Raw genomic sequence first — 27,419 nt, 5'->3', positions numbered from 1 at the left:
TTCTGATCCGAGTAGTAAGTCACTGGCTCAAGAAGGGCAAGGGGGAGGACAGGGAAACAATAGGCCAGGCAGCCTAACCTTGACCCTGGGAAGGTTACATAGCTCCCCTGGGAACTTCATGAAAGACAAGGCTACTAGGAACAGGCAGCACGATTTTACCATGGGCAAATCATGCCTGACCAACCTGACTGCCTCTACAGTGAGATGGCTGACCCTGTGGACACAGAAAGAGCAATGGATGTTGCACACCTTGATTTTTAGCGAGGCCTTTGACAAGGTTTCCCCCAGTATCCAGGCACATCAGTGACATATAGTTCACAAGAGTGGAATATCAACTAGGTGGAAAACTAGCTGGTCCACCAGACTCAAATGGTTGTGATCGCAGTATGAAGTCCAGCTAGTGGTAAAGTAATCAGTAGCATTCATGAAGGGGTCAGTACTGAAGTCAACGCTCTTTAATGTCTTTATTACTGACCTGGACAATGGGAAGACAAGCCACACACAACAAGCACACAGATTTTAGCTAATTGCGGGAACAAATTATATACTGGAGGGTATAACTGCCAGAGGGACCTCAGCAGACTAAGAAACAGGTTGACAGGAATCTCATTAAGTTCCAAGGCAAATGTGAAGTCCATTACTCAGGATGGAATAAGCCCATACAACAGTACAGAGTGGGTGCTGACTAGCTAGAAAACAGCTCTGCAGAAAACAAAATGATGGTCCCACTAGACCATCATGAAACAACAGCACAACCTTGCAGCAAAGGCAAACTGCCCCATGGGCTGCATCAGTAAACATATAGCCAGCAGGTAACCGAAGAGATGATTCCCCTGCACTTTGTACTTGTGAGACCGTTGTCTGGATTAGTGTGTTCAGTACAAGAAACCATTGACATACTGAAGTGAGCCAAACTGGGAGCCATCATTCACATATGACATACAAGGAGAAAGACAAAGAAGGTTCTTTCTGGGTTTGTCAGCCTTAGAAGGGCAAGGGCAGAATCTTCTAGTTGTTTTCCATGAGAGAGTGGTGAAAACACTATTCTCAGAGGGGCACAGTAACAGGATTAGGCTAGGTAATGCACACAAGTTGCAGCAAAGGAAATTCCAATTAGATAAAAAAAAAATTGTTCACCATGGGAAGAATTAAACACTGGAATAGGGGAACAGAGAGGCTGTAGAATCTCCACCCAGGAGATGTTCAAATCAAAGCCTGGAGCAATCTGATCAAATTGGATCTGTTTACAGCAGGGGACTGGACAAAATTATCTCTAGAGGGTCCTTCCAAACTAAATTCCTCTGTAACTTTAGTAGCACAACAACTTGTATTAAAAACAAAGATCCAAGGTGTCTCATGGCCATGGACATACACTGCCAACTGGAAAAGTTCCACCAGCTGAACAGAGATTAGTGTCCTTCATCCTCTCCTTTTGTTCTTGTTGCACTGCTTTGCCATGATCTGATCAGAACAGATTTTCATAGCCTGCATGAGGCAGGCTAGAATAAATACCTCTTGGGTGATAATAAGCAGCTCGAGATGGGGTAGAGGGTAAAATCTTCAAACTAGCAGTCAGATCCACAAAAGGATATAGGCTATGGCTTTACCATTTGTCAGATTACAAATCCATATACTGTGGGTATGCACCTCCCAGGTGGGCTGCTCAATCAAGAGGGAAGAGAGGTTACCTCATGAATTAACACCAGGCTGCAGCCTCTGAAAGAGACCTCAAGGCTCAGCTTGACCAAAGCTTGAAGAAAACATGGAAGTTGCATGTCAGACTTGTGCAATGATACAATTGAACAGACTATCAGATGGCTAAAATTATTTATTTATCATTCACTTTGAAGGCAGAAACTGAAATCATCATAACAATCAACTTGAGCATCTTGTCAACTAAATAACTAAGAACTGAAGCAAACTTATATGGTGTCAGGCTCAAAGGGATAGGATTCATCCCACACCTCAGCCAATGGAAAATGAATTACTCAGACAAGTTAGTTCCTACAGCTTTTTTTTTTTTTAAGTCAAAAAGGCAACGTATAGAGGGATCAACTGCTTTCAGAAGTTGTCTAACCCTCTTCATTTACTAGAAGAGTTCATAGTGAAGTTGCTAAGGTCAGGTGACATCAGTCATACCTAGAACGAATATTTTAAAGAACCATTCAAATAAAAAAAAAAAAAAAGAAATATGCATATTTCACTATGATTCCTCTTCACTACATTCTTCAATCTCAACATCCTTTGGTGGCATTTTGGTCTTCTAACTCCCAGAAAGAATCTCAGACTACTTACCTACTCAAGGAACACAACAGGAGAGAAAAGAGACAGAGAGAAAAGAGACAGTGATGAATAAAGAAAAAATAGTCGACTTTTTATTAGCACTTCAACAATTACCTGGTGTTCCATGGTAAAGCACGGTTTTAAAGACAACACTGGTACCTCTGATCCAACACAACAGTATGAGGTTTTTTCCAAATACAAAGGAAAAGCTAAGTCTTGTATTAGCTACTTATAAGCAGAGACATGTTGCATACTGCAGTTAGATAATTCAAGTTTGACAAGACAAAAATTAATACTTTAGGATGTTAAATCCCTTCAAATCCCTTTTTTGCTTAGCTGGGAGGAAGAGAGAGAGAAGATCATTTCCTTGTCTTTCCCCTTCTCCCATTTACCTCCTATTTTTTGCAGACCTAAAAGAAAAGTTGAATACAATGAAATCAAGAGGCCATACATGCTACATTCAGATATAGCTGCCACAATGTTTTAAATTAAAATTTAATTACAAGTCTTTTCCTGCAGTGTACAACATATTAATGCTTACACGGTAATTTTTATTTCAAATTATAGAAGAGATTTGCAAAAAGGGTAGCTTTTTTCATATATTGTTACATTTCTTAATGCATTACCTGTTCAAAGTCTGTGTTTTAAGTGATCTTTACATAAAAACAGAGGTAGCTAAGTAGAAATACTATATTTTATATGAGGTCTCTATACATGGTGTAAAAAAAAAGTGCTATCAATCAAGATGCATTAATTTCAAGACTTACTTCATAATAGTTTGTCTTCCCCAGATATGAATGCTTTCTAACACAAATACAGCTATTTCTATTTAGCCTTCGTCACCATGGACAGTTGCCACATCATTATGGAAACATGATAAATTCATTTTATTAGGCAAATATTTGAGTTCCACTCAAGTACACTTAACATAATAAAACCAAAACAGCAATTGATGTCATAATTTAATTCTTTGCTGAACTTATTATGGGAATTTAACAGTGCTTTTAATTAGATCAGGGAGAAGTCAAATAATCAAAAAAATGGATTTTAAGTTTAGTATGTTTCTGTGCTGTTCAAACAATAGCTTATTTATTTAGAAAAATTCTAATAAACTCCAGCATCTTAAATATGTTCAAAAGTGCCTTTTCCAGCATCACAAGAATGTTAATTAAGAAAGCATCACTAAATTTTGAAGTAGCAAATAGTTAAAAGTCTAAATGAACATAAACTGAAACACTGTGGTCCAAATACTGTGAACAGATCAGGTATGCAAGATGTTCTGCCTGTGCAGAACTGGACCATATTTTTCCTCTGACACTTAAAAAGGCAATGACTGGAAAAGATGGAGAATTTAGCAGCTGCTTAAAACAGTTAAGCAGTGCAAGTAAGTGTACATTTCCTTGTCAGGCTTGAAGATCACTTGGTAGGTCCCTGAAATCCTGTGTTTCACTTTACACAGTGTAAGTGGGCACTACAAAGAAGTGGAACTGTATTTTAAAGAGAAGTAACTTTCCTAAAATGTTCCTGATTCACAGCATCCATACAATCCACAAAACAGTTCAATTTTTCTATAGAGATTTAACAGAACATTATTTTTAGAATCTCAAATCATTCAAGCATCTATTTGCATCTGCTTGCATCTGTTTATAATTTTGCTTTAAGTTTTGATGAAATAAATAGTTGTTTTGTCCATACTGGCCAAAGAACAGCTTTGATAAGACAGAATACAATTCTGGCACAGTATTTTTTAGTGAATTTCCATGACAGAAGTACAGACAGTTAGGAGGAGGAAGCCAATAACTACTTAAAGATGACCATGAGTTATTAGTTCCTGCTGCTAACAGCTCAATGTTAACCTTAAAAAGCACATTTTTGTTCTTTAATGCATTGCCTCATGGGGGATTTAGTCTGAAGGGCTAATGTGCCCATCCTTTCTACATTCCCTGACTGAACTACATCTCCTAGGAGTCAATGCAGTCTTCTCCAAATGCCAGTTGCATTATGACAGTAAGAGATTCTTCTAACTCTTGTTTTCCATGACTTCTGTAACAAAACTGTAGTCGCAATCATGAGTGGAATATAAATCAGTATTTAGCCTTGATATGATTCCCTGACTTTGGCCTGCAGGGCATCACAAGTCTTCTTAGCATCTCCCAACAACATGGCAGTATTGGGTTTGTAGAAGATTGGATTGTCCACCGCTGCATAACCAACTCCCAAAGATCTCTTCATTACAATAACCTGCACATAAAAAGTTCATGTTTGAAACAGCAAAAACCAACCACCATCCCCCCCACAAACAAAGACAACACAAAACCAACCTCCACAAACAAGGGGAGAAGAAGAGAGAGATCCCTGGCCAAAACAGGGTGCTCACTGCTACAAAACTGCATTTCAAATTTTAATATAGCAGACAAACTGATACCCGGACCAGTTTCAGAAACATTTTATTGTTAAACACAACATTACATGTCAGATGAAGAAATTGTGGATACTCACTACACATGCATATGCTTTTACTTCATTCCATGTAATAAAGTCAAAGCAAGATGGGTACTGATGATTGTAATATAGGAGGGTTTTGAGGCTTTTTTATTTTTGAACTATTTTAAGAACCCAATTCCCCGACAGCAGCACAATTGAGATGAGCATTCACATCAATACTTGGTGCAATGCTCTCTGGTACTTCTCCAGACTATTACTCTGTATTACTTCATACATGGGATTTTAAAAAAAAAATCCTAAAATAAATTTCAACCAGTTTTAGCTATTAAATGTCAAACTGGTTAACCACAGCACCTTCAGCAGAGAAACTGTGTGAAGCTTTACCACCTTTAACCCTGTACATGTTTATTTCTCAAACTGCAACACATAGCTACACACAAACACTGATAAATGTATAGGCCTGTGACTGAGTACTTGAATGAAGTCAATACAGAAGAACTGAGGCTATGATTGGGTTCAGAACAAGAGATCGAAGATTTCACATCAAGGAAACTCAGGTATATGTACTTTAGATCAGACAATGTTGCTTTCAAAGAGCAAAACTGGTGAGCTAACTAAACTGTTAGTTCAATCTGGACAGACTAAGCTCTCTACTCAACCCAGCCACTCATTGTTTGGGTTTTTTTTCCATTTAAGCATATTATTCATTTTTGTGTTTCCACCTCAATATTAAAGCTGTCAATCAAATTTCATATAAACTTAAAAAAGCAGGTATTTGTACAGAAATGCTTCAGGGCTGCAGACATCAGCAGAACATAATTTATTGTAATCACATTTTTTAGTAGAAGCACTTTCATTGGTCTTTTCTACTGCAGTCATCATTAGTCTCACTAAAGCACTTGCTGATAATTATAAAATCATGAACAGTGCATCCCACTTGCAAAGTACTGACTGTTTTGTTGGACACCTTGCAGAAAAGCTTCTCATGGAAACCAGAAGAGAAGAAGAATCTTGTTAGCTTATCCTATAAACCATGTTTTTAAAAGCATGCTAGCTAAGGTAGGTGCTAACGCAACTCTGTTAGTCTCACCTGTTTGGACTTCCAGACCTCAAGAACTGGCATTCCAGCTATGATAGAGTTCGGATCTTCCTGAGCTGCTGAATTAACTGTATCATTTGCACCAATTACAAGGACCAAGTCAGTTTCTGCAGCAAGACAAGGAAAATAAAACTGATGAAAAATTATCTGAAACCTGAACATAGAGGCTGATGTACATTTTTGTGTTAAATCTCATCTTTAGAGGCAGAAGAACCCCTTATGGTAAGCACTCTACAAACATTTATGGGGACTTCATTCACAAATATCTTACAAACTTATCAGGCACGTTATACGTGAGAGTCCAAGTGTGCTACCAGCCACCTCCAGCAAACTGCAAGCATCTACAACCCCATTCAAAGGGACTCATTAGACCACTCTGCTACACAAAATTTAAATCCTTTGATATTTAAATGTGGTTTCATACATGCATAGTATCATCACCTTCAAATTTCTTTGTGCCTGTCTTTTCCTTTGAATATTCTTTTGAAAAACCTTTTACCAGCAACTTTCTGATTTTTAAATAAAGATATAAGAAAGCAAGAGGCTGTCTGTACAATACTATACTGGTTTACCAGACATGACAGGGTCACGTAATCCACAACACCTGACCTAAAGAAGTAACAGTAGTTTTCCTGTATGGAGCAGTAACAGTGATAAAAGACACAGCATTTGTCATTTATTTCACAGCTACAAGCAATTTAAAAAAACTGTTCTTTTGGTTCTGGAGGAAACAAGTTTCACAGGCCTATTTAACCTCCCTTCAATATCTACTCTTTTCTGTACTCCTGCATTCAGTATTTTGCTTTGCTTTACCTGTCTGTATTCTCTGCTTCTCAGTTTTCTGCTTCTGAGTCAGACTATTTCTCATATTCCTCTGCGCTCATTTGCCATCAGCTGGGACAGCACTCAGATTGCAAGAGAAAGACCTCTGCTCCTCTACAGTGGTATCACAACAGGCACAAAGAGAAATTGAATGGCCTCACTGAAATCTTCTATTTTTAAAATCCTTGCATGATGTAAAAACAGAATCGAATAAAAATTGAGAAGATCAAATCCAATCTACTGGAAACCTATAGCTCGCACGCTAACCTGGGAAATCTTCGTTGATCTCATCCATTTCCAGTACAATATCATACGGAACACCAGCTTCTGCTAGGAGTACGTTCAGCTGACCAGGCATACGGCCAGCCACAGGGTGAATACCAAACCTAACAGAAAAGAAAGTCCAATCCCATTAATACGTACTGACCACTCTGTTTTACACAGTAAAATTGCCACCTGTGACCTACAAGGCTGAGAAGTTCTTAAGTATAAGCACACATGTGAATTAATAAAAAGAAATGGTTAAACCTTAACAATATTGTAACTACTTTTCCAGTGTTGCAGGGAACCAAGTGGGTGGGAAAGGGAACAAGGCCCATAGATTTGACTCTTAACCTGGAGAGCAGCTGTTCCTTTTCTGCAAAGTTAAAAGTATGACTGACCCAACAGGTATGCAAAAAAATATGCTCATTTCCCAGTAAAACTACAGAAGCTAGAAGTACATTTTCAATACTTCCATCACAGGAAGACTCTTTCAGAAAGTTGTTGCACCTGCAAAGTGGCTTTGGAGAGCCTGCTGGACACTTCTAGCGACAACACAGAAGGAACTCGTGGCCAGAAACGTCTGGGAACACATCACTACAAGATGGACCAACAGAGTAAGTTTTCTACCCAGCAAGAGCTTATACCAACAAGATTTTCTTCAATTACTTTTGAAAGTAATAGGAGTATTTTACCATTTTATCTGGCTACGATCATCAGCCTGAGCCACATCACACACAGCAAGCATTCACGTCCACCTTCCAAGCAGTACCATATTTAAAGCCTTGTGACAGATAACTTTGTTTTTTTTATGAATAAACCTTTTTGCTGCAAAACCACCACCCACATCAATATGCTTTGCAGGTCCCTTACATCAATGAAAAGTGAAAGCACCACAGAGTAAGTGAACCGGCCACAATATAACACTCTTCACGAAGAGGCCAAAAGACTGTGCAGTCTTCCGGAAGCAAAACCACTCCTAGACCCAGAAATGCCCTTGGCAAATGAACTTATTGACTGAGGTATCTCTAGAGTATGCATGATTATGACAGTCTAACACTCCAACAAAAAAAATAAGCAGGAACTCTACTTCAAGCACAAGACAATGCTTTGCTGAATTAGGTTAACATGCCACTTCTCATGACTGATCTTAGGAGGAAAGTAAAAAAAGGAGGGGGAGTGAGAAGGTGCAGAGCTAAGAAGCTATACCAGTTTAAGCATAACAATTTAAGAAATGTTTTCAGAACAGCTCAAAACCAACTTAGAGAAAATACACTGCTTATGAGTTACTAAAAATTCAGACACACAGGGTGGAGGTGGGGGGTGTTAAGGTATGCGGGCAGTTCTGTAAGAGTAAAAACCTGACAAAATTCAGAATGGAGATGTTAAACTGGTTTAGCTGCAACTCCCAAAGACATATTTTGGTTAGAAGCAAATCTATTTCTTGTGGTCAGATTGTACTCTTCTGCTCATGTCCTGACCCTGAATAAAACAGGCAGATCAATGTCTACTGTCCTGCACATTTTCTGTCTTTCCAGCTCTGGAGCTATCACCAAATGTAATGCTGACTCAAGCACACTAGAAATGCCTCAGATGAATGTTGTATATAGCTGAAGTTATATGTTTAATAAGGAAGCCTACATGTACTTTAGAAGAGACAGAAAATACCCAAGAGAAAACCGTAAATTCTTGGATTTCTGAACAGAAATTTCTGAGCAGAAATCCAAGTGAGTCAGGAATGCAATAAAAGGACTTCAGACTTCTTCAGAAAGAAGGGAAAGACTGATAAATCAACTTGCTGTGGCAAAGGGATTGTCACATATTTCTATTTTCAACTCCACTGCAATGGAAGTGGGTAACACATCACCAATGGTCCACAAGTCACAATCCAATCAACACAGATCACTTGTGAATTTAACAGTGTACAAATACATCCTTAAAAGGGCAACTGAGCACTCAATCAGCAAGACAACATTAAGACAATGCAAAGATGAGACAATTGGAACTCCAGAAACAAAATTAAGGACATATGATTAATCCACATAATACTAGATATACCACAATTTTAAGTTCTAGGTCAAACAGCAGGATAAAAGCTAGCTTTAAAAGGAATGCTTTCAAAGAAACAAAGAGAATAGATTGTATTCAGCCAGTAAAAATTTGGGATCCTGCTGCAAAGGATAATACCCAGAATCAGAAAAAGGAGAGCAAATATACAGGACAAAACATTAACAGCTTACGTTTCACACCACTCACTCAGTAATATAAGCCATGTGTAGTACTGCAGCTAGTCCTAAAGTGTACCAAATTCAATCACTTACAGTACAGTAGGAGAACTCTTATTCTGAAGTACACTTGAGAAAACCCCATCACTCCTCTGGCAGTGAAAATAGATTTTTCCAACAAAATTCTCTTTTGTTTCTAATAAAATTATTTGAGCGTCTTTGTGACCAAGGCTGTTTTGGCAATACACAAAACAAAATACTCGTGAGGTTTCTATTAAATACTACATACACATACAATCTTATTTCAAGGGCTGCAAAGCCAGAATTTAAGCTGCCAAGAGAATGAATTTCACCTTTGACTTCACTATTCCTGGCAAGAGGCAAAGAAAGAAGAAAAGAAAGGGACAAGTTATCTTAGTTCAGGAAGAGTTACGGCATCAACCGTCAGTAGTTAGAGACTTCTGACAGACTCTGCTTGAAACCACATACTGTGTATTCACAAAGTTTGAGAAAGCTGCTCAAACAAAAGCTCTTTGGACAAATATTGAAGTGACTCCCAGAACTCTGCTTCTAAGAGCCCGTTAACCAAATATGACAGTAGCCTGCTAGTACCTCTTGAAACAGGATGTTAAAGTGTGTCAAAAAGAATCATTAAAAATACGTGCCTCTAAGGCTTTCATTATTTCACAAGATAAGATCTACATATATCTGGAGTGAAATTAGCCTGTCCAACTGAAAGCAGAATTCAGGTAAGCATGGAAAAAGAGATAGCTAAAATCCTTGACAGCTCAGAACATGTCTAATAAAAGCTGTGTATCTTGCTCCTGACTCACAACAGCAGCTGTTCTTCAAAGCCATGTGCATTACGGCAGAAACATTTTGTCACATATGCTCTCTTAGATGTTCAAAATATGAACCTTGTTCATATTCAAAAATTCAAAACACGAATGATTTAAAAAGAGAGACATGCTTTATGGTAAAAGTGTTTTAAAGTGAAAAATTGCTAAGTTTCTTTGATATGCTTTTAATATCAGTTATGCAAGAACTCCCTTAGGTTGGCTGGTTTGTTTTTAAATCAAGCAGAAATCTTGCACTCTTTTTGACTTTCTGTTTACATGATATGAAGTTTTCAGTCTACATATACTTCACCCATAACAAAGATTCACAATCATACTGTGTCTGACTTGAGCATTATTCTGGTAGTTCATTGAAACACAGAATTCACCAGGAATTTATTCTCTTGACCCTGACTGTGTAACATGGGGCTTGCTTATCACCTCCAAATTGTCAGATACACTGAAGTGAGCACACACCTCCTTGCTGCTAAGACTTCACAGCTAAACAGCCTAAGTATCAGGCAAGGCTACTCAGCCTTTTAATCAGCCTCTTTGGGATACTTTTTAGCTTTAGAAAGACAATGCAGCACACTGAAAAATGAGTTCATATTTTGAACCTTTTCTTGTAATACAGAGAGTGCAACATTTTCTTTTAAATTGAGGCTAAAAATCTAAAACTCCCAATATACACATCATATCTAGGACAGCACTTTCACCACAGAAAGGATTTAAATTCAGGGGGAGAAGTTACTTAAAATAGTATGAAGTTAATTATAGTAGTGTGAACAAGACAACTATTGCATGAAAAATTACTGAAAAATCTCAGAATGGAAATTACTTTTTATACAATTCATAAAGTCAGCATCGATCCTTACTACAACTGGCTACACTCTTGTAACCAATACTGAAAGAACTAGCACCTACCTAACCCAATGCAGAAGTGTTTCAAGATCACTTCATCTATGTAAAGATAGGATTCCTGTCAATACGCCAAAGCTGGACAGGGTGATGTAAGTAAGCAACATCTGGCTGGTGCCAAATTTAGCTTATTCAACACTTCAGAAGCTGTATATACAGAGAATAATTTGCCAAAGGGTTTTGCCCCACCTCCTCTCCCCACCCCCATTCACTTGTGTTTTGACACCTCTCCATCTCCGTTTTCAGTACAGACAATAATCTGTTATTCAAGGCAACAGGGGAAAAAAAAAACAAACAAACAACTAGATGAACTGAGAAGTGCATCATTCAGATATTCCACAGCTTGAATCCTGTGATATAAAAACAGTTGCAGTGTAGCATGACTTGTAAGTATCACAGTATAATGCTCTCATCACACATTATAGATGACTATGTAGATTACTAGCACCAAAGCACATAGCCAACTTAGCTAGCTTAGGCCTGGTGTTATGCCTGAGACAACAACATGTCTCCAGAAACAGTACTTCAGCATGGACTAAGCTCAGTGGCTCTGCTGGGGTCAGGTCAGTTAAATTTAAACTTAATTAAATTAGTTAAATTACGCATACTTAAGTGGGGGTTGGTACTGGCTCCCTATTTCCATCCACTATGGTTTATCACAGCAGGGGCAAGATGCAAATACATGGCATGGACCTTAGCTCAGTGCAATAACCCTCCCAAGAACCCAACTGCAGGGAAGAAAGAAGAGCCTGCCTCCACAAAGCATCACAAACTGACCTAGTAAGGTCACCTGGAGCTGAGCTGAACCATATGGAACCAATGACATACTACAATACACCCCCAGGAGCGTACAGCTATAGCTGCATCCTTGCAGAAGCAGATCAGGTACAGCAAGGTTTGCTACTTCTCTCTAGCTACACCGATATGACACTTGAGCTAACAGATCTGTTGGACTCCATTTGTCCCTTCATCTGCAGCATTAATAATTCAGAACCCACCCAGTTAATTTGACTGTAAGAAACAGAACTGACACACATGTACACACTAAGTGTCTTCCTAGTAAGCATACTGCAGCTTCCTAGAAACTTGCATCAACGCACGTTGTTCTTACACTGCCATTCAGCAGTGACAGTAATTTCTATCCTACACACACCTGAGCTATGCAGTACGTTCAGATTGGCTGGGACAGCATCTTAACAGCTCATCCTTTAAAATTCTTCTAGATTTTCTTGTAGAGTAACAAAGAATTATGACTGTAAATTGATATAATTAAGCAATTGAAGTTAATTGGTTTTATTTATTACATTGTAGATAAATGTGTAAGTGGTACCCATCCACATGTTGTATTACAAGCAATGAGAACAATGCAGGGGAAAAAAAAACCAAAACAAAACAGAAACCTAAACACATTTGATTAGAGCTCAGCCATAGAGGTAACAATAAAAATCCAAAAATGCACGTCCAACACTAATTCCATGCTATCACATTTTCAAAAATCTAAGAAACCCGTGTTTCCATGTGCTTAAAAGTAATTAGATTCTCTAGCATCAGAAGACACAAATCCAAGTTCTTCAATATATCCACCTATAAAAATCAGGTTAAAAAAACAAACCATAACACTAACGTGTTAGCAACTAATTTGAAAGGCTATTAAGGAGGTAATCTGCATTTCTCTCCACTATAAGAATTACTGGAAAACCACCATATTTAATTATGAGCTAGATTTAGAAAGTCTATAAAAGCACAATTTTAAGAGTCCTTTCACCCTGCAATACATTTTTCTTATCAAGAATTTCTTATTATGCAGGAAAACAAAACGCATTGATAGAAAAAGTTTTAGGAAAGTCATACTGTGGCAAAAGCTAAGGTAGTTAACTTGATATGGACATGGACAGCAACAATTACCCATGCAGATATGAGAACATATACAGTTTTAAACTGTACTGCAATACTATAGAATAATTATATATCTATATATAAAATTACTATAGAATATAATTTAATTATATGGAAGAAACCAGAATTTCACAACTAGGGGCCTACAAACAACACAGCACGTGGCTGAAGAACTTCGGTAAGGCGAGAACTTTCAACAATTCACTCAGTTGTAATTTTGCAGAAATACAACACCAGTTGTAGAACAAGCATTTCCTCTCCAAGGCCAATGGCTTCTGCGGACTACAGGATTTAGCCTATGAAAAGTTCTGTTGTTTTACCCATCCATAACAAAAGGAAAGCTATAATGAAGGCTCAGCAATATCCAGCTTTCTCTGTGATCCTACTAATGCATTAAAGATGTGATCTGCTGCAAGACCATCTCAAGTAAGCAATGATGTTAGCTATGCAATTTAATAACTAAAACAGTCTGAAGTTTCCAAACTCTCCTGTATTTCTAAATTTAAACCCTAGTCAAAGGTTATGCATCATGTTATATAATCTGCGCTCTTCACTAAGAATGTTATGGCTATAGGCAAAGTAAATGAAAACATCAGCTTCTCTGGATCAATCGTGAGCCATGAAGCAAAAGAAGACCGTATGACAGATGCAATTTTTCTTGGCACAGTATGGGCATTACAAATTGATGATAATCATATGTCCATGCTGGCACCCCTCCACAGCGGATGTGTGAGAGTGTCACTACATCTGGATGGTGAGCGTACTAGGGTCCCGAGGCACTCCAGACCTACTGAAACCAGAGGGACAGCAGCTGCACTCAATGAACACCATGGGAGCTTCACAAAGTGATGAAAGGACTGAATTACCACAAACTGTAAATACAGATTTATTTCATTAAAACACTAGGTAAGCACTGCAGTGATCCCCTCCTGAAATTGACTCATTTAAAGTATAAGCCAGTTATTTCAAGGATTCATTCACATTTCTCCCCTGCAAAGACAACATAAAAGGCAAAAACAATAATCTTTTGTATCACCAAGGTTGATAAAAAAACATAAAGCTCATCCCCACAGAAGCACTGGAAGAAAAGCCAAAAGCACACGACACTATAATCACATTAGCCAAGAAAGGTCCTTTTGCTGCACAACTAACAGGTCTTCAAAGTTTTCAGAAGAGTAAAACAGCAAGGTAAACTGTGGATTTTTAACCTAAGAAGGGCATCTAACATCATAGTGTGGTTAATTCTTTTCAGCATTGTTTCAGACATGCCAATCAGAATTGGATGTTACTGTCTGTATTTATTTTTTATATATACAAACACTGCTGTGTAATAGTAAGCATTACTTCTATTAATGCAAGTCAGTTATCCCAGGAAAGAAATAAGCCCCATGTTCTTCGTGCAGAGGCTGCTACCTGATCTACTCTTCCACTTCATACCAGACTGACCCCAGCAAACACTTCTCCATACTGCAGGAGGCTCTCATTTCCTGCCTAGGAGCCTCAGCTGTTCCCATTGCACCCCTTTAACTATTCCCCAACAGCTTCACAAGCAGAGAGTTCCATTTCCTTAGCAAATTAGGACTTAAAAAAATATTGAAGCCTAGTAAACAATCCCCCTTCATGGAGGTTTCTCTAGGAGGCAATTCGAAGCACTGCAGTTAGGCCTGTGCTCCCTCCCCATTGACTACAAGCATAAAGAAAAGCTGTTCTCCCTGCTTTCCCGGCACTGAAGTCAGCTGTTGTGATTACACCTCGTAGTAACAAATTTCCACAAAGTGGTTGCCTTCACAGAGCTCTCCAACCTCCACCTTTAGAAAAGGCTGCCAACTGTTCTCTTGAACACAATACAAAAAGTTACATTAAAGTGTTATTTTTCAAAAAACTTCACTGCTTGTTTTGTAGAAAAGCACTACTATAACTAAAGGCAGAGCATATGCATCTAAAGGAGCTAACTTACCTTTCAAAAAAGTAAGATTTTGTTGCTACAATAAAGTAGTATTAAATTTTAAAGCCATTCTTTTTAACTGAACTTTAGCATGACACCAAACAAGAACAAAAAAAAACCAACAACAAAAAATTATTCTCCAACTCGTGGGGCTACTTCCAGAAACCAAATTTAGTAGAGAGTGTAAGGGAGTAAGGGATCTTAATTCTCTAAAAATCAGTAAAAGGTAGAAATACCTTTTACACTACCACATGGAATTTTAATATATTCAGCTATAGGTTAATAAGACTAGAGCATTCCTCCAGCTAGTATGTCTGAGAGACAGATCAGCATAATAATGACTGCTGAAAGAAAAATTAAACCAAAACACAGACTTGTAGGGGATTTTAATGGAATGAAAACAAACCAACCAACCTGTAATACTTCTCAAAGAAAGTACTTACCTGACATTTTTCCCTTGTTCTCTCAACATCTTCACGAGATCAGCTATAGGGTACTGAGCTTTTGCTGCACACAAACCATAACCTGAAAGAATTTCCAAATCTTAAGCTATTGTGCTGTTTCAGCGCAGACAGAATAGTTACAGACGTAAGTATACTTTCCACACAAACAGAAGCTCTCATAATTAAAAATAAGTAGACAAACAAATAATCTCTCATATACGAGATACTCATATTCCCAGCAGAGTTTCAGCCTGACCACTGTAATTCATCTCATCTTTTTGGTCTCTTGACCATTAACAGTGTAGTGGTTTGACCAGTCAAACTACGCAAGTAACTTATTTCAGCTTCACAAACACACATGTTCCTTTCTCTATCAGAAAAGGATGTTTCAGACAGGTTCAGTGAAAAATTGATAAAGAGGCTACTATCAAGTTACTTCACCACCATATCCTCAACAAAATTTTAGATTTGCATAATGCAAGTCTAGTAGTTGAACATGGCTTCTAGCAGCAAATAATCTTTTCAGTCTTTCTGTCTGAATTAATGCATCAGAGGAATAATGCCCAGAAGGAAAATGCGGAGTATAAATTATTAATGGTGTCCTCAAGGTTTGACCACAGGAGCAAGAGGCAAACTCCTTGAAGATGTCTCCAAGCTTTGTTGGAAGCAAAGGTAACTTCCCAAATTAGAACCCTACCTCACTGATGTTTTCATTTACGCTGAAACAAAATGAAAGACGACTGGTTTTTAACATTATTCTCATTCCAATGCTAAAATAAATTTGACACAATAGTTGTGCCATTCAGTTGAAGGAAGATAAGTCTTGAGCTATTCCTTACCTGACCTCTCCTAAGAGGCAACGTGCTATTGAACCATATGAGCCTACAGCCAACATAATAGTTTCAGGCAACTCAGGGTTTTGGTTTTCAGGTTTTTTTCTACTTTAATTCCAGTATTTATTGTATTCTAACTAAGTTTTAGATGTTTTTCTGCCTTTTTTTAATAAAACAAAGCAGAATTGAGCAAGTAGATGAGAAGCATAAACAAAATCCTCTCTTTCAGTAACTTAACAGACAGCTATTTTGTTATTGGTACCACTGGTACTGTGGTAGTGCTTGGAAACTCACACCACAACAGCTGTACACAAAATTAACTGTAAACATAATTTACAAAAGACAGTCTTTGTCCTGAAGAATTTAAAATCTAAATAAATGGGACAAAGTTTGAAGAGACACACACAAGGAAAAATAAAGTGGCATACACAGAGGAATGATGACTGACCTGGGAACAAAAACAGATCCCACAGTCAACATTTGACACGCTGCTGCTATGTTGCAACTGCAAGACAGGCTATGGTTTTTTGTTCTGTTTTGGGGTCTTGTTTGTTTGGTTTTTTAATAATACATCCTCTGAACATCTTGCTGTATGAGTCAAGAGTGTCTTACCTGGAGTAATAATGATATTATTGGCTTCCTTTATCATTTCAATTGCATTGTCCACATTGATTTCTGTGTGGGTTCCAGTAATTTCCATGGGCTTCCCACCAGCTGTTGACGTGGTGCCATAGCCCCCTAGAATCACATTTGCAAGGGAACGGTTCATAGCCTGAAAGACAAGAGGTTTTTGATCAGCTAAACATGAAATGCAAAAATAAAGGAGAGAAGATGTCCACAAAGAAAACTTACGAAAATATTAAAGCCTTCCTGACAATAGTCTTTACCTGCTAGTTTTGCCTGCTTACAACTCAAAACTTCTTAAAAGAGGCTCCTTAAAACAGAGACCCAGATTAACACAACAATAGCCAAGTATCAGCTTCTAACGCATTACATTACGCATGTAATGAGAAAGCATCAGCATTTCCCCAAGACAAAGAACAAAACACAAATAACAAATATTGGTCTCTTTCTGTTCTTAAAAGGCAGGGATATAAAAGAATGCGTATTTGATGACAGAAATTTTTTTTTTTTTACATATATATATACACACACACAATTTTTGCAAGGTATTTTCTTAAGCTCTTGAGCAATTCAACATGTAAGCACAGAACTGCTATATGACAGCATGGAAACCATGTAGCTCTTACAGGTAGTACAGAAGCAAAGCTCCTACAGCATCAAGACAGGAAAGAACACAACAAAGCTAAGTAGCCACACAAAACTAACCAAATGCTAACTTCAACGCAAATTGTAATAAACTGAAGGGGGCCATTAACTTACTGGCTGAGCACCAAAGGGGAACAAGAGATCTTAAACTAGGAGCTTTAAGAAGAGAACACATCCTGAAAATTTGGCTCTGTTAGATACATAGCCAGGAAAAGCCACTGGCTAAATGCTTTCACTGGCATGTCTCATTGTGAGTGTGGTCCCAAAGCAGTATCTGGCAATATCTGGAAGCAGGCAAAACTTGTAATTGCAGTAAACAAAACTTTAGAAGCAGGAAAGAAACAGGATAAATTGCTTCTTTAATTAAACATGTGTGTCATACATCTGCTGTGCTAGCTCAGAAACCACAGCAAAATTTAAGAATGGATCTGGAGAGGCACACATACAAGCAAGAGGAAACACCCACACAAAAGTATGCCTCCAAGTGTCCATTTTCCACTGACATTTCAAATCATGCAACTCCACAGGGTTTTTGCTGTAGCCTGAGGAGGTATGCCATTCTGTGAAATTCATCATCTAGCAAATAAGCACAACAAAGATGTTAGAAGAACTTTTGTTTATCCTGATAAATCATTACTGTTTCAGATACTGTAAGGAAGGCACACAAATGCAGTGAAGTCAGCATCTTTCTACCGTCTGCAGTAGTTCATATCCTCTAAGAACACACTGCCTTTGACGTGTACCACAACATTAAACCATCAAACAGAAAAACAGACTACTTAATATATTACAGCAGTTAAGTGTCAGGTAAGACAGCCTAGACAGAAGAAAAACCTCTTCAGATATTGCTCATGCTAAGCTTACAAGAAGCAAAGCACTTTCTACACGTATCTAAACCAAAAGACAACAGTAAGACCAGGCCAAAGGAAAAAAAGTTCAAATATTATTAGAAATCTGAGAATCCACACAAAGCAAGCATGAGATTGAAGCACCCTTGCCTGGCTCCGCACCAAAGTGCCAAGGAAAGAAGAGGGAAGTCTGGCAAAAACAAAGGGGGTGGTACAGAAGGCTTCAAAATGAGCCAAGACCTCATCAAACAACAATTAACCAATACAGCTAAGACCTACTCAGCACAGGGACAGTGTGGAAACTCTTCTTATAGCCTCTTTCACCTCCTTTACCACCACAGACCACAAACATATATGAATAAAGTGCAGGCTTCACCATTCACAGATAATCCAACCACCAGGAAAAAGCCCTCTATGCTGTGCATACACAAGTGATACTGGCCAGGAGCTTACAGCCTGGGGCAAACCGAACCCTTGATTGCCGAGAACTCCAAGTCCTTCCACTGTGCCCACAGAAACTGCACAGCTAGTACAGGTGATGGGCCAGCATACAATTTATAAGACTAACACAATTTGTCCCTACTCTTGCTCCGTTTCATCACCCCAGTTAATGGTTCCTCTTCGACCTGAAGCATTTTCCCCACCCCTAAGCACACTGATTCTAGTACTACAGTTGCAATCGTCAAGTATGGTTAAACATTGGAACAGGCTGCCCAGGGAAGTGGCTGAGTCCCCATCCCTGGAGGTATTTAAAAGACGTGTAGATGAGGCACTTAGGGACATGGTTTAGTGGGCATGGTGGTGTTGGGTCGATAGTTGGACTCGATGATCTTAGAGGTCTTTTCCAACCTCAATGATTCTATGATTCTATTCACTCTGCCAAAAAAAAAAAAGGGGGGGGGGGGTAGAAGGACATGCTAATACAAACAAGTGTTCTGAAGAAGACATGTTGTGTTAGCGTTTTAAAAGAAGTCAGAATTCACAGCATGAGTGAACAGTACAGGCCTTTGCTTTTTTGTTCTGAAGTTAAATTCTTTGTCCTTAACTCACTCTACTAACAGGCACAAAAGAGGGATCGGTGGAAAGTCAAGCAGATATGAGTGCAAAAACTAAGTGGTTATCTGAATACATGTTGGCCAATTTTATCAACTCAAGCTTTAAGAGATAATCTGGATAGGCTTTGGATGATTAAGCTACAGTTTTATCACAAAAAGTAATTGGAAATGTTGTAAAAAGAAGGTTTCAACCATTAAGATGTTTCCACAAACACCACCTCATTTGTACTAGCTAAGCTTCAATAAACATACTGCTTTGGATGGAAGTCGTACTTGGCGGGGGGGAGGGAAAGGAGGGGAAAACTATTGCTTCATTAGCACAGGTTGCAACAGCCTAAAGCAGTTTATTGAAACTCTTGAGCATTTTTTCTCCTGAAATGCAGCTTCAAGACAATGATACTGAATCCCCCGATTATAACAATACTTTTAGAAGTAATGACTTCTATTAACGGAAGTAAAGCAGAAAAGTGCTGGGCTAGAAACAAGTTATTCTGCTTATTGTGCAGAAATTATATAAAATAATTTTAATTTTACTGGCTGATCAACTTTAATTGTCTAAGCTTACGTAAAGTAGCACAAGATTTCTAGAATACTACCTCAAAAACTAAACTTCCTGAAATTTGAGAAATACATAGAGGAACTATGAACTACATCTTAGCAACCTGATCTAGTTGAAGATGTCCAGGCTCATTGCGGGGCGGCTGGATTAGATGACCTTTGAAGGTCCCTTCTAACCCAAACTATTCTATGATTATATGAAAGCCACTCTGTCACTGCACAACAATTACTTCCCCAGGCTTCCTATTTACCTAGATTCCTCCAACCAACAGATGCCAGTATCTCAAAACTGAGTGCTGAGAGGAGCTAGCAATAAAATAAATAAAAAAAAGGAAGGGGACAGTAAAAGAAAAATGAAGGTATAGAATGACTATACCTACTGGTAAATACGTACCCAGCAGATCATATTTTCACCAAGACTTACATGACTTGGATATTTAAAGAACATACTTTTCATACCTGTGTTGCCCATAAGCTTCATCTTTCTACCGATATGGACTAAATTGCTGACTGTATACAAATATATATGTATATGTATTTATATATAAAAAGATGTCCCATGAGCCACATAATCTGATTTGCTTTTGATAAGGAGATACAAAATGTTCAAGAAAGAACAAGATTCTTTAAAATTCATACCTGGGATTGTTCATTTGAACTCGCCTCCACGAAGCTGCACAAAAATACTTTTTTAAGCTTTCCTGAAATTGCTCCTCAAGAGAGATGAAAACGAATTATACTGAACATTCCTAACATGGTAACAACTCTATTTATCAGCAGAGACGATAGTAAAAGATGACAGCCAGGGCTGACCATAGGAAAACATTAGGACAGGAGAACAGCGCACTGATCATACAAGAACACAAGGGCAGAAGTGAAACAGAATTACATAACAGAGCATCAGGAGGTTGGCAGCTGTTGCGCTACAAACAGTTTTCTTTAAGTCATTACCTCTCCATCTCTGAAAACAAAAAGGAGAGAGACATGGGAAAACAAGAGACTTCTGTAAAAATGTTTCAGGGAAAAGGAGACCATTACTAATAATGCAATATGATTTACACACAGAGTTGAAGCTCAAGTTTTCTCTGACACAGACATTAGAATTAGCAATACATTAATGCAAGCCTGCTGCCACCCCGTGGTATTTCAAAGTAGCTGCTCTGAAGAAAGTAGCACACTTTCCTACACTCAAAAAAACAAACTTTAAATTACTCTAACTGAACCAAACTTTTTTTTTTTAAAGGAACTCACTACTTAAAGTACCTCCTGCTGATAAATTTTAATTTTAGCTTAAATTTAACACCACCGCAGAGTGATATGACTAAGAAAAACCCAACCCAAACAGCTGAGCACAAGTAATCATACCTATCTGAGCCCAGATTCAAACCCTCAATGCTCAAGCCAATACAAGGGCTTTCCTCAGTTTTGGTTCGGAGAGATACATACTTCAAAGAGAGATGACTGACATCTAGTCCAACAGTTTCAAGCAAGAATTTTCTAGTCTATAAACACCTAGCAGCTTGAGCTTCCAATTGCTTATCTTCCTAGCAAACATGCTGAATAACTTTTTTCATTACTTAGAAAACAAGCATAATTTCTGCTGACTTCTTACCACACACATGATGTAAGAGAGGATCGCCCCAGAGGAGCCAATGAGTGCACCAACAATGGTCAGCAAGTTGTTGTTCAGTAGGAAGCCCTCAGCACACAAAGCCCATCCAGAATAACTGTTCAGGACAGTAATAACTACAGGCATGTCAGCACCTCCAATAGCTGCTGTTAAAGTGACACCCTGGAAAATAAAAGAAAATATTTCAGTGTAAGCTACAACTAAGGAGAACATGCAGAGAAGACACGCTGCCTGCAGCACTGAAAAATAAGTATCAAGTTACTTAATTCTATTCAAGTATTTTCAACGTAGAAGACATCAAGCTGTGGCCTGAGGATTAGACTTACCGATTCTGCCTTTTGAGAGAAGACAGGAAGGCACTCCACTGCCCTCATCCTACGCTTAGTCACATATTTTTGCGAGTAAAAATATCCTATCAGCTCCACGGAACTGTTTATACCATTAAAGGATTCATACTGAGCAGTCTTTGCAAGACTCAGTTTACAGAATGGCAATATTCAGGGTAAATTTTGGAACAGCTGGTATGAGCGAATGGGGAGAAGTTACACATGGGGATAATCTCACTAAGTTATCATGATAACCTATAGATCCAGTGCTCTTTTAAGTATTTTAAGGATAAAACTTTTTGGAAAGTCTTTTAAAATACCAGTTTGTCATCCAGAAGGATCTATTAAGTCATAGCTGCAAAAGTAATTATATACATACATGCCTGTTCTCTGGAAGAGTTCTGGTTTACAGCTAGATTTAGGAAAGTCAGTTGCTACTTGCTACTGCAAGTTAGCATACAGGCACTATGATGATAGTGACTCAGGATGGTAAAATACAGTCATTAACAGGAAACTTGCAAAGCTGAAGAACAAACTGCTGTTTAATTTGTTTCACCTCCTGCAATTCCCCAACTTACCATTATGGCTGAGAGAGCTGACACAGAACCTAAGCAAGTAATTCCCGTAGTGTAACTAGGATCGATCATGTATGGAACCATTCCGCCAATGCTGGCAGCCAGCAATCCTGCATTCAATACATGTCGACCAGGCAAGAGCAGTGGCGCAGAATTCAGAATACCTGCAATCAAATGCATATTCAGAGACTGACACATATGTGCAGAAGAGCCTGTCTCTTGCCTTCAGAGAAGACTGAATACCTCAGCAAAAGAAAAATTAAAAAAGGGAGGGGCAGAAGATAAAAGTTAGTTGAAGCTGAGACCTTGTGCTGACTTAATATTGCAACACATTCAAACTTACTCCAGATTCTCAAATACTCCTGTTTAAACTCGTTTTACTTCCTAATCTTGCTGAAGTGCTTCAGAATAATCACAAAAATCTCTTCTCCTCTTGAAAAGCTTTTTTTTTTTTAAATAAAAAAAGTACTTGCATTCTGGCCCCAAGTCTTTGCATGTTGTGTATGATGCTCTGCAATAGGAAGCTTTGAGCTGGAACTTCTTAGTACAGGTATTATCTCAGTCTCTCAAAAGCTGTGCTTAGAAAAATACGACTGCACAGATAACCCCAAATATAAAACACTCCTGCTTTCAAATGTTTTAATTTCACTAGTACCCTTACTCACACAGACTTCCCACAGCTTTCCACGCTGGCAGAGACTTGAGGGGAAAAGAGGGTTTGGTATTTGTGTGATTCAGTTTAAAAAGACAATTACATATTTATTTTCACCCTAGGATTTTTTTTTCCTCCAAACTACACAGCAAAGAGTAAAAATAATGGAAGTTTATCTGTTACTTTTGGTGTAATTACTTACCAAGTGTCTCATTTAAATGTAGCTGAATTTAAGGAAAAAAAATGAACTGTGGTCTCAGGACTAGGAGTCAAATGATGTGACTTACTACCTCTAGTTCAATAGTATAGACAAGCTTATTATTATCATGCTGATATGAAAATGCAAAGGGGGGGGGGAATTAAACAAAAACAGGAGAGTGGATTGAAACAGGCAGTGAAGCTCACCAAGGACATGCTCACAAATCACTGAGGGGGTAGAGGGCGTATGATGGAGAAGAGAAAAAAAATAACCAAGAAGAAATAAATGAGTAACTACTTAGCAGAAATACATACTACTGACAAATCCTTCAAAAGATTATTAGAGAAGACAGCTTTCCATCCATGTCATGCTTCCTCCTTCAATGGCTGGTCTCATAAACACTGAAGAAAGCAAACAGATGTTTCCCAAAGGAACTATTGCAAAGCTAGTAACAGGATTAGTAATAGGAAGCTCTTAGCCGGTACTTCTTAGTACAGGTATTATCTCAGTCTCTCAAAAGCTGTGTGCTTACAAAACCAAAAATAAATGCAATAAAGAAACCTCCAGGTGCATAAGAATCAGGAATTAGTGAGTATTTAATTTAGAAGGCATATTTACTAAAACAGTAAGAAGTATGGAGCATGGAGTTTGTACAGTAGGTAAATAGCAAACTGAATGGTTTAAAGTGTGGCAGTCTTAACTGATACTGCAAGCTACCTACCTAAATGAAGCCTGCAATGGTAAGAACAAAATCCCATAAATATTAGTGGTGCTCACTGAGTCCAGCAACACCAGGGTTTCAATTAAAATGTCTGCTCAGGAATACGAAGTTGTGATCATGAAAGTTCAATAAAATCAATTAGAGAAACAGTGTCAGGTAGTGTCTTAACAACACTAAAGCAACACTTACTTCTAGACAAGATGAAGCTTAAATGACTTTGTAATTAATAGCAGTAGTATGTCCAAACACTAAAGACAAACCTTTCTTAACTAAAGCTGCACGCAAGTTAAACAATTAAAAAGAAAAAAAAGTACACTCATAAGAGTTAAACATATAAACTTTTACCTGATGGAAAATACAAGGTTTCTTTCCAGTTACACAGCAGTCTAAAGGCAGAGCTAAACCCTGGGGGAAAAAAACCCTTTAACAAATATTTACTTCTGAACAGAAGGCCTCACCTTGCAGTTTTCCATAAGCAACAAGAGAGCCACTAAAAGTCACTCCACCAATGTACGTGCCAAGGTATGCCACAACCTTGGTGAGGTTTGCAGCTGGATCAGTAGCGAAGTGAGGATATTCAATCATGTATTCTGCTACACAGGTGAGCACAGCAGCCAAACCAACCAAACTATGGAAAGCAGCCACTAGCTGAGGCAGATCTGTAATCTGGATGCGTTTAGCAATCGTCAAACCTATTGAGAGTTGAAGACAGAAGTGAAGTCTTACAAAACACAACCAATCTCTGCAGCTAGAAATTAATGTATCATGGTTCAGTGTGCACTGAATACATGCACACACATGCCTGTTCCAATGGAAAAAATTGTTCTCCACTAGAAATTGCTATGGCATTTAACTGAAAGCTGCATATGTGTATTTTGTGCAATGAGGGTATCATGGAAATTAGAGAGAAGATTAAAGCATATCATGTTCTTAGAAGCTTCATTAAATATTGAGAAATTTAACATTTTCCGTGACAAAAGCACAGTGTGAAAAATGGAATTTGGCAGCATTCAGTCAGGAACTGAACAGAAGTATGAAGTTGGGCAAGTTCATTCACCTCTGCATACCCAGTTTCCCTAACAGAGATGATGTGCTCCTGCTTTTCCACCAGCCTCCCCATTCTTTACCACATTCTGATGCATTAATAAAAGCCCTGGGACTTAACGATTCTTTGTTCACATATTTGCAAAATAACATACACAAGCCATAAATGTAAGTTAGTCAATTCACCTGTGAGCTATACAATATTTTGTGCATATACAGCCTGCATAAATGCACATGTAGAGCATACAGTAAGTTTATAGTATCATGCACGTACCTATGGTACCACCAAATGCCATAGCACCTGACATCTGCGCCAACAATTCAGGTGAGGGTTTAAGGCCTCCAAGAGTTGCTGCTAAACCTCCTGCAACACCAATCATACCCAAAGCATTTCCAAGACGAGCTGTTCCTTGGGTAGACAGACCAGCCAGGGCACCAACACAGCATAAGCCTGAGCCCAGATACATCATCTTTAAAACAAGAAAAACATCAATATATATACATGAAGTAGAGACAAAGCCCATAATCATTACAAAAATCTTTCTGATTATTAACACAAAAGGGCTGATTTCTCCAGAATGTGTGTAAATCACAGTTCATAAGCTAAGTCAAAACTCTTGACTGTGAGAAACTGTTGTACAGGGTGTGATTTTGGCCAATTAATATGTGATATCTATTAAAACTTCTTCCCCACTTTGTGACCTTGGTTTATCTGCACTGTGAATACTAAACTTGAGTCAGGCCAATTTTCCTCATCAGTTCAGAAGCAAGTTTTTCTTTAGTACAAACCCAAAGCTGAACTGTCCTGTTCATTACAGGAATAGTTTCAGAATTTGCTTATGGCACATCTGAACTCCTGTTTTCAAAAGTATACAACAAACTTAAATGAAGTGAGCTGTACATGTCTAGATAACTGAAAAAACTCAAATATATTACAAGCCCCTGGCATAAAGGTATGTGTGGATTCACTGTTTCCAAACACAGAAGGCAATACACATTCATTTTTCTTACTAATAAAACAAATGCAAACAAAAGTTTACCATAAAAGGTGCTATAGGTACAATCCCTGTACATCCCTCTGTGCTGAAATCTCATCCCATCCAGATGTCATGCCCACGTTAACTGTCACACCAAGTTAAATTTTCAGAAACATTTAAACAAAGACTGATTTCCATAGTCGCTCTAATACTTAAGCTGTAATTTAGGAAAACTGTCCAATAAATAACAAAGTAACTGCTGCTTTACAGGAAAAAACAACCCAATGCTTTTAAAATTTGCAGATTCAGCATTTGGGGTACAATTGCAAACTTAATCAACTCCAGATTGGCCTTGTGGGAATACATAGCTGATGAAAAGACCATGGCGAATTTGCTATTTACTCCTCAACACAGCAAGCAGTGAAGGAGCATACCATGCTGTGAACAGTGGGCTAAGAGCCACAAAGGTATCTTACCTGTTCAATATTATAGCCACCATTGAGAGCAGCTGCATAGCCTCCTACAAATACACCACCAGGAAGTAGGTACAAGTAGTTGTACTCAGGAGGATCTGTGGGACGTTTGAACATATCCAGCATTCTCTGTGTAACTAGAAACCCACCTGGCCAAAGTAAAGGAGCGATTTTACAAAAATAAAATCTGAAACTAAGCATATACCAAGCTGTAAGAGAAATATTTGGTTAAGCCATATTACCACACAAAGTTAGTGACTGACATGAATAAAGCCTCTGAAAAGCTAGTAATCTAGAAAACCACAAGGAAACAAAGGTATAAGCAGGGTGAGATCCTGTTGTCTTTAACCTTTGGAGGAAATTCATAAAATGAGGAGTTGGAAAGCCTGGAGGACTTGCTCTGGCTCCATACTCTACGCTGACTGTAGGATACAGCTTAGTTTATGACTGTGTCCTTTTCCCTATCTACTCTAGCAAAAAGCAGTATTTGTAAGTCACATTGGTCACTTTCTTATCTTTTTTATTCGTGAAACTGGCACTGCTGAAGCTCAAGCAAGCAGAATTTTGTTCTATGCCAGTGGTATATTTTTAAAGTAGGAAAAGGAATACAAGGACAAACGCAGTACCATCTTGGGATATACAGGAAAAGATATTTCATATTATCAACACCCAAAGGATACTGTAAAATAAAAATGCACATTTAAATGCTTCCCTAAAAAAGGTTACACCACAGGGTGTGCAAACCAGATACAGTAACTACTATGAAAATTTGGGAGGGGAGGTTCTTTATTGATGGATGCTCTCAGATCCTATTCCCAGAACAGTATTTCTGGCATCTATACAATTAAAGAGCTAGAAGAAATAATTACGCAAGTGCTTTAAAGTTACCCTCAGGAGAAAACCTAACATTCATACCTGCAATATTGACTGAAGAGATAAAGGCTGAAAGCACTGCTAGACTTTGAGGAGTGTTTTCAGGGAGATAGTTTCCTCCCATCAATACCAGCCCACCAACTGCAGTTAGTCCTATTTAAAAGAGGAAAAAAAAGTGTTACTGAACCTTAAAAGGCTCTATACCTATAGCAA

General features: G+C 38.2%; 1 protein-coding gene across 2 annotated transcripts in view; it reads right to left on the bottom strand.

The window, feature by feature from the left end:
• Positions 1–1,810: 1,810 nt before the first annotated feature.
• Positions 1,811–27,419, bottom strand: part of NNT (nicotinamide nucleotide transhydrogenase) — a 45,346-nt gene continuing 19,737 nt past the window's right edge. For both annotated transcript variants that reach the window (XM_076362873.1, XM_076362874.1), the window contains exons 12-22: positions 27,249–27,359; positions 26,337–26,482; positions 25,158–25,353; positions 24,298–24,531; positions 22,271–22,431; positions 21,349–21,528; positions 16,619–16,778; positions 15,174–15,255; positions 6,917–7,035; positions 5,819–5,934; positions 1,811–4,524 (exon numbers count right to left, since the gene is read on the bottom strand). In XM_076362873.1, coding sequence (XP_076218988.1) covers positions 4,375–4,524; positions 5,819–5,934; positions 6,917–7,035; positions 15,174–15,255; positions 16,619–16,778; positions 21,349–21,528; positions 22,271–22,431; positions 24,298–24,531; positions 25,158–25,353; positions 26,337–26,482; positions 27,249–27,359 — 1,655 coding nt within the window. In that variant the 3' untranslated portion in view covers positions 1,811–4,374. The remainder of the gene's footprint in view (positions 4,525–5,818; positions 5,935–6,916; positions 7,036–15,173; positions 15,256–16,618; positions 16,779–21,348; positions 21,529–22,270; positions 22,432–24,297; positions 24,532–25,157; positions 25,354–26,336; positions 26,483–27,248; positions 27,360–27,419) is intronic.

Source organism: Aptenodytes patagonicus, chromosome Z, assembly GCF_965638725.1.
Source record: "Aptenodytes patagonicus chromosome Z, bAptPat1.pri.cur, whole genome shotgun sequence".
NCBI lineage: Eukaryota > Metazoa > Chordata > Aves > Sphenisciformes > Spheniscidae > Aptenodytes > Aptenodytes patagonicus.
This window is presented reverse-complemented; position numbering and strand designations above follow the sequence as displayed.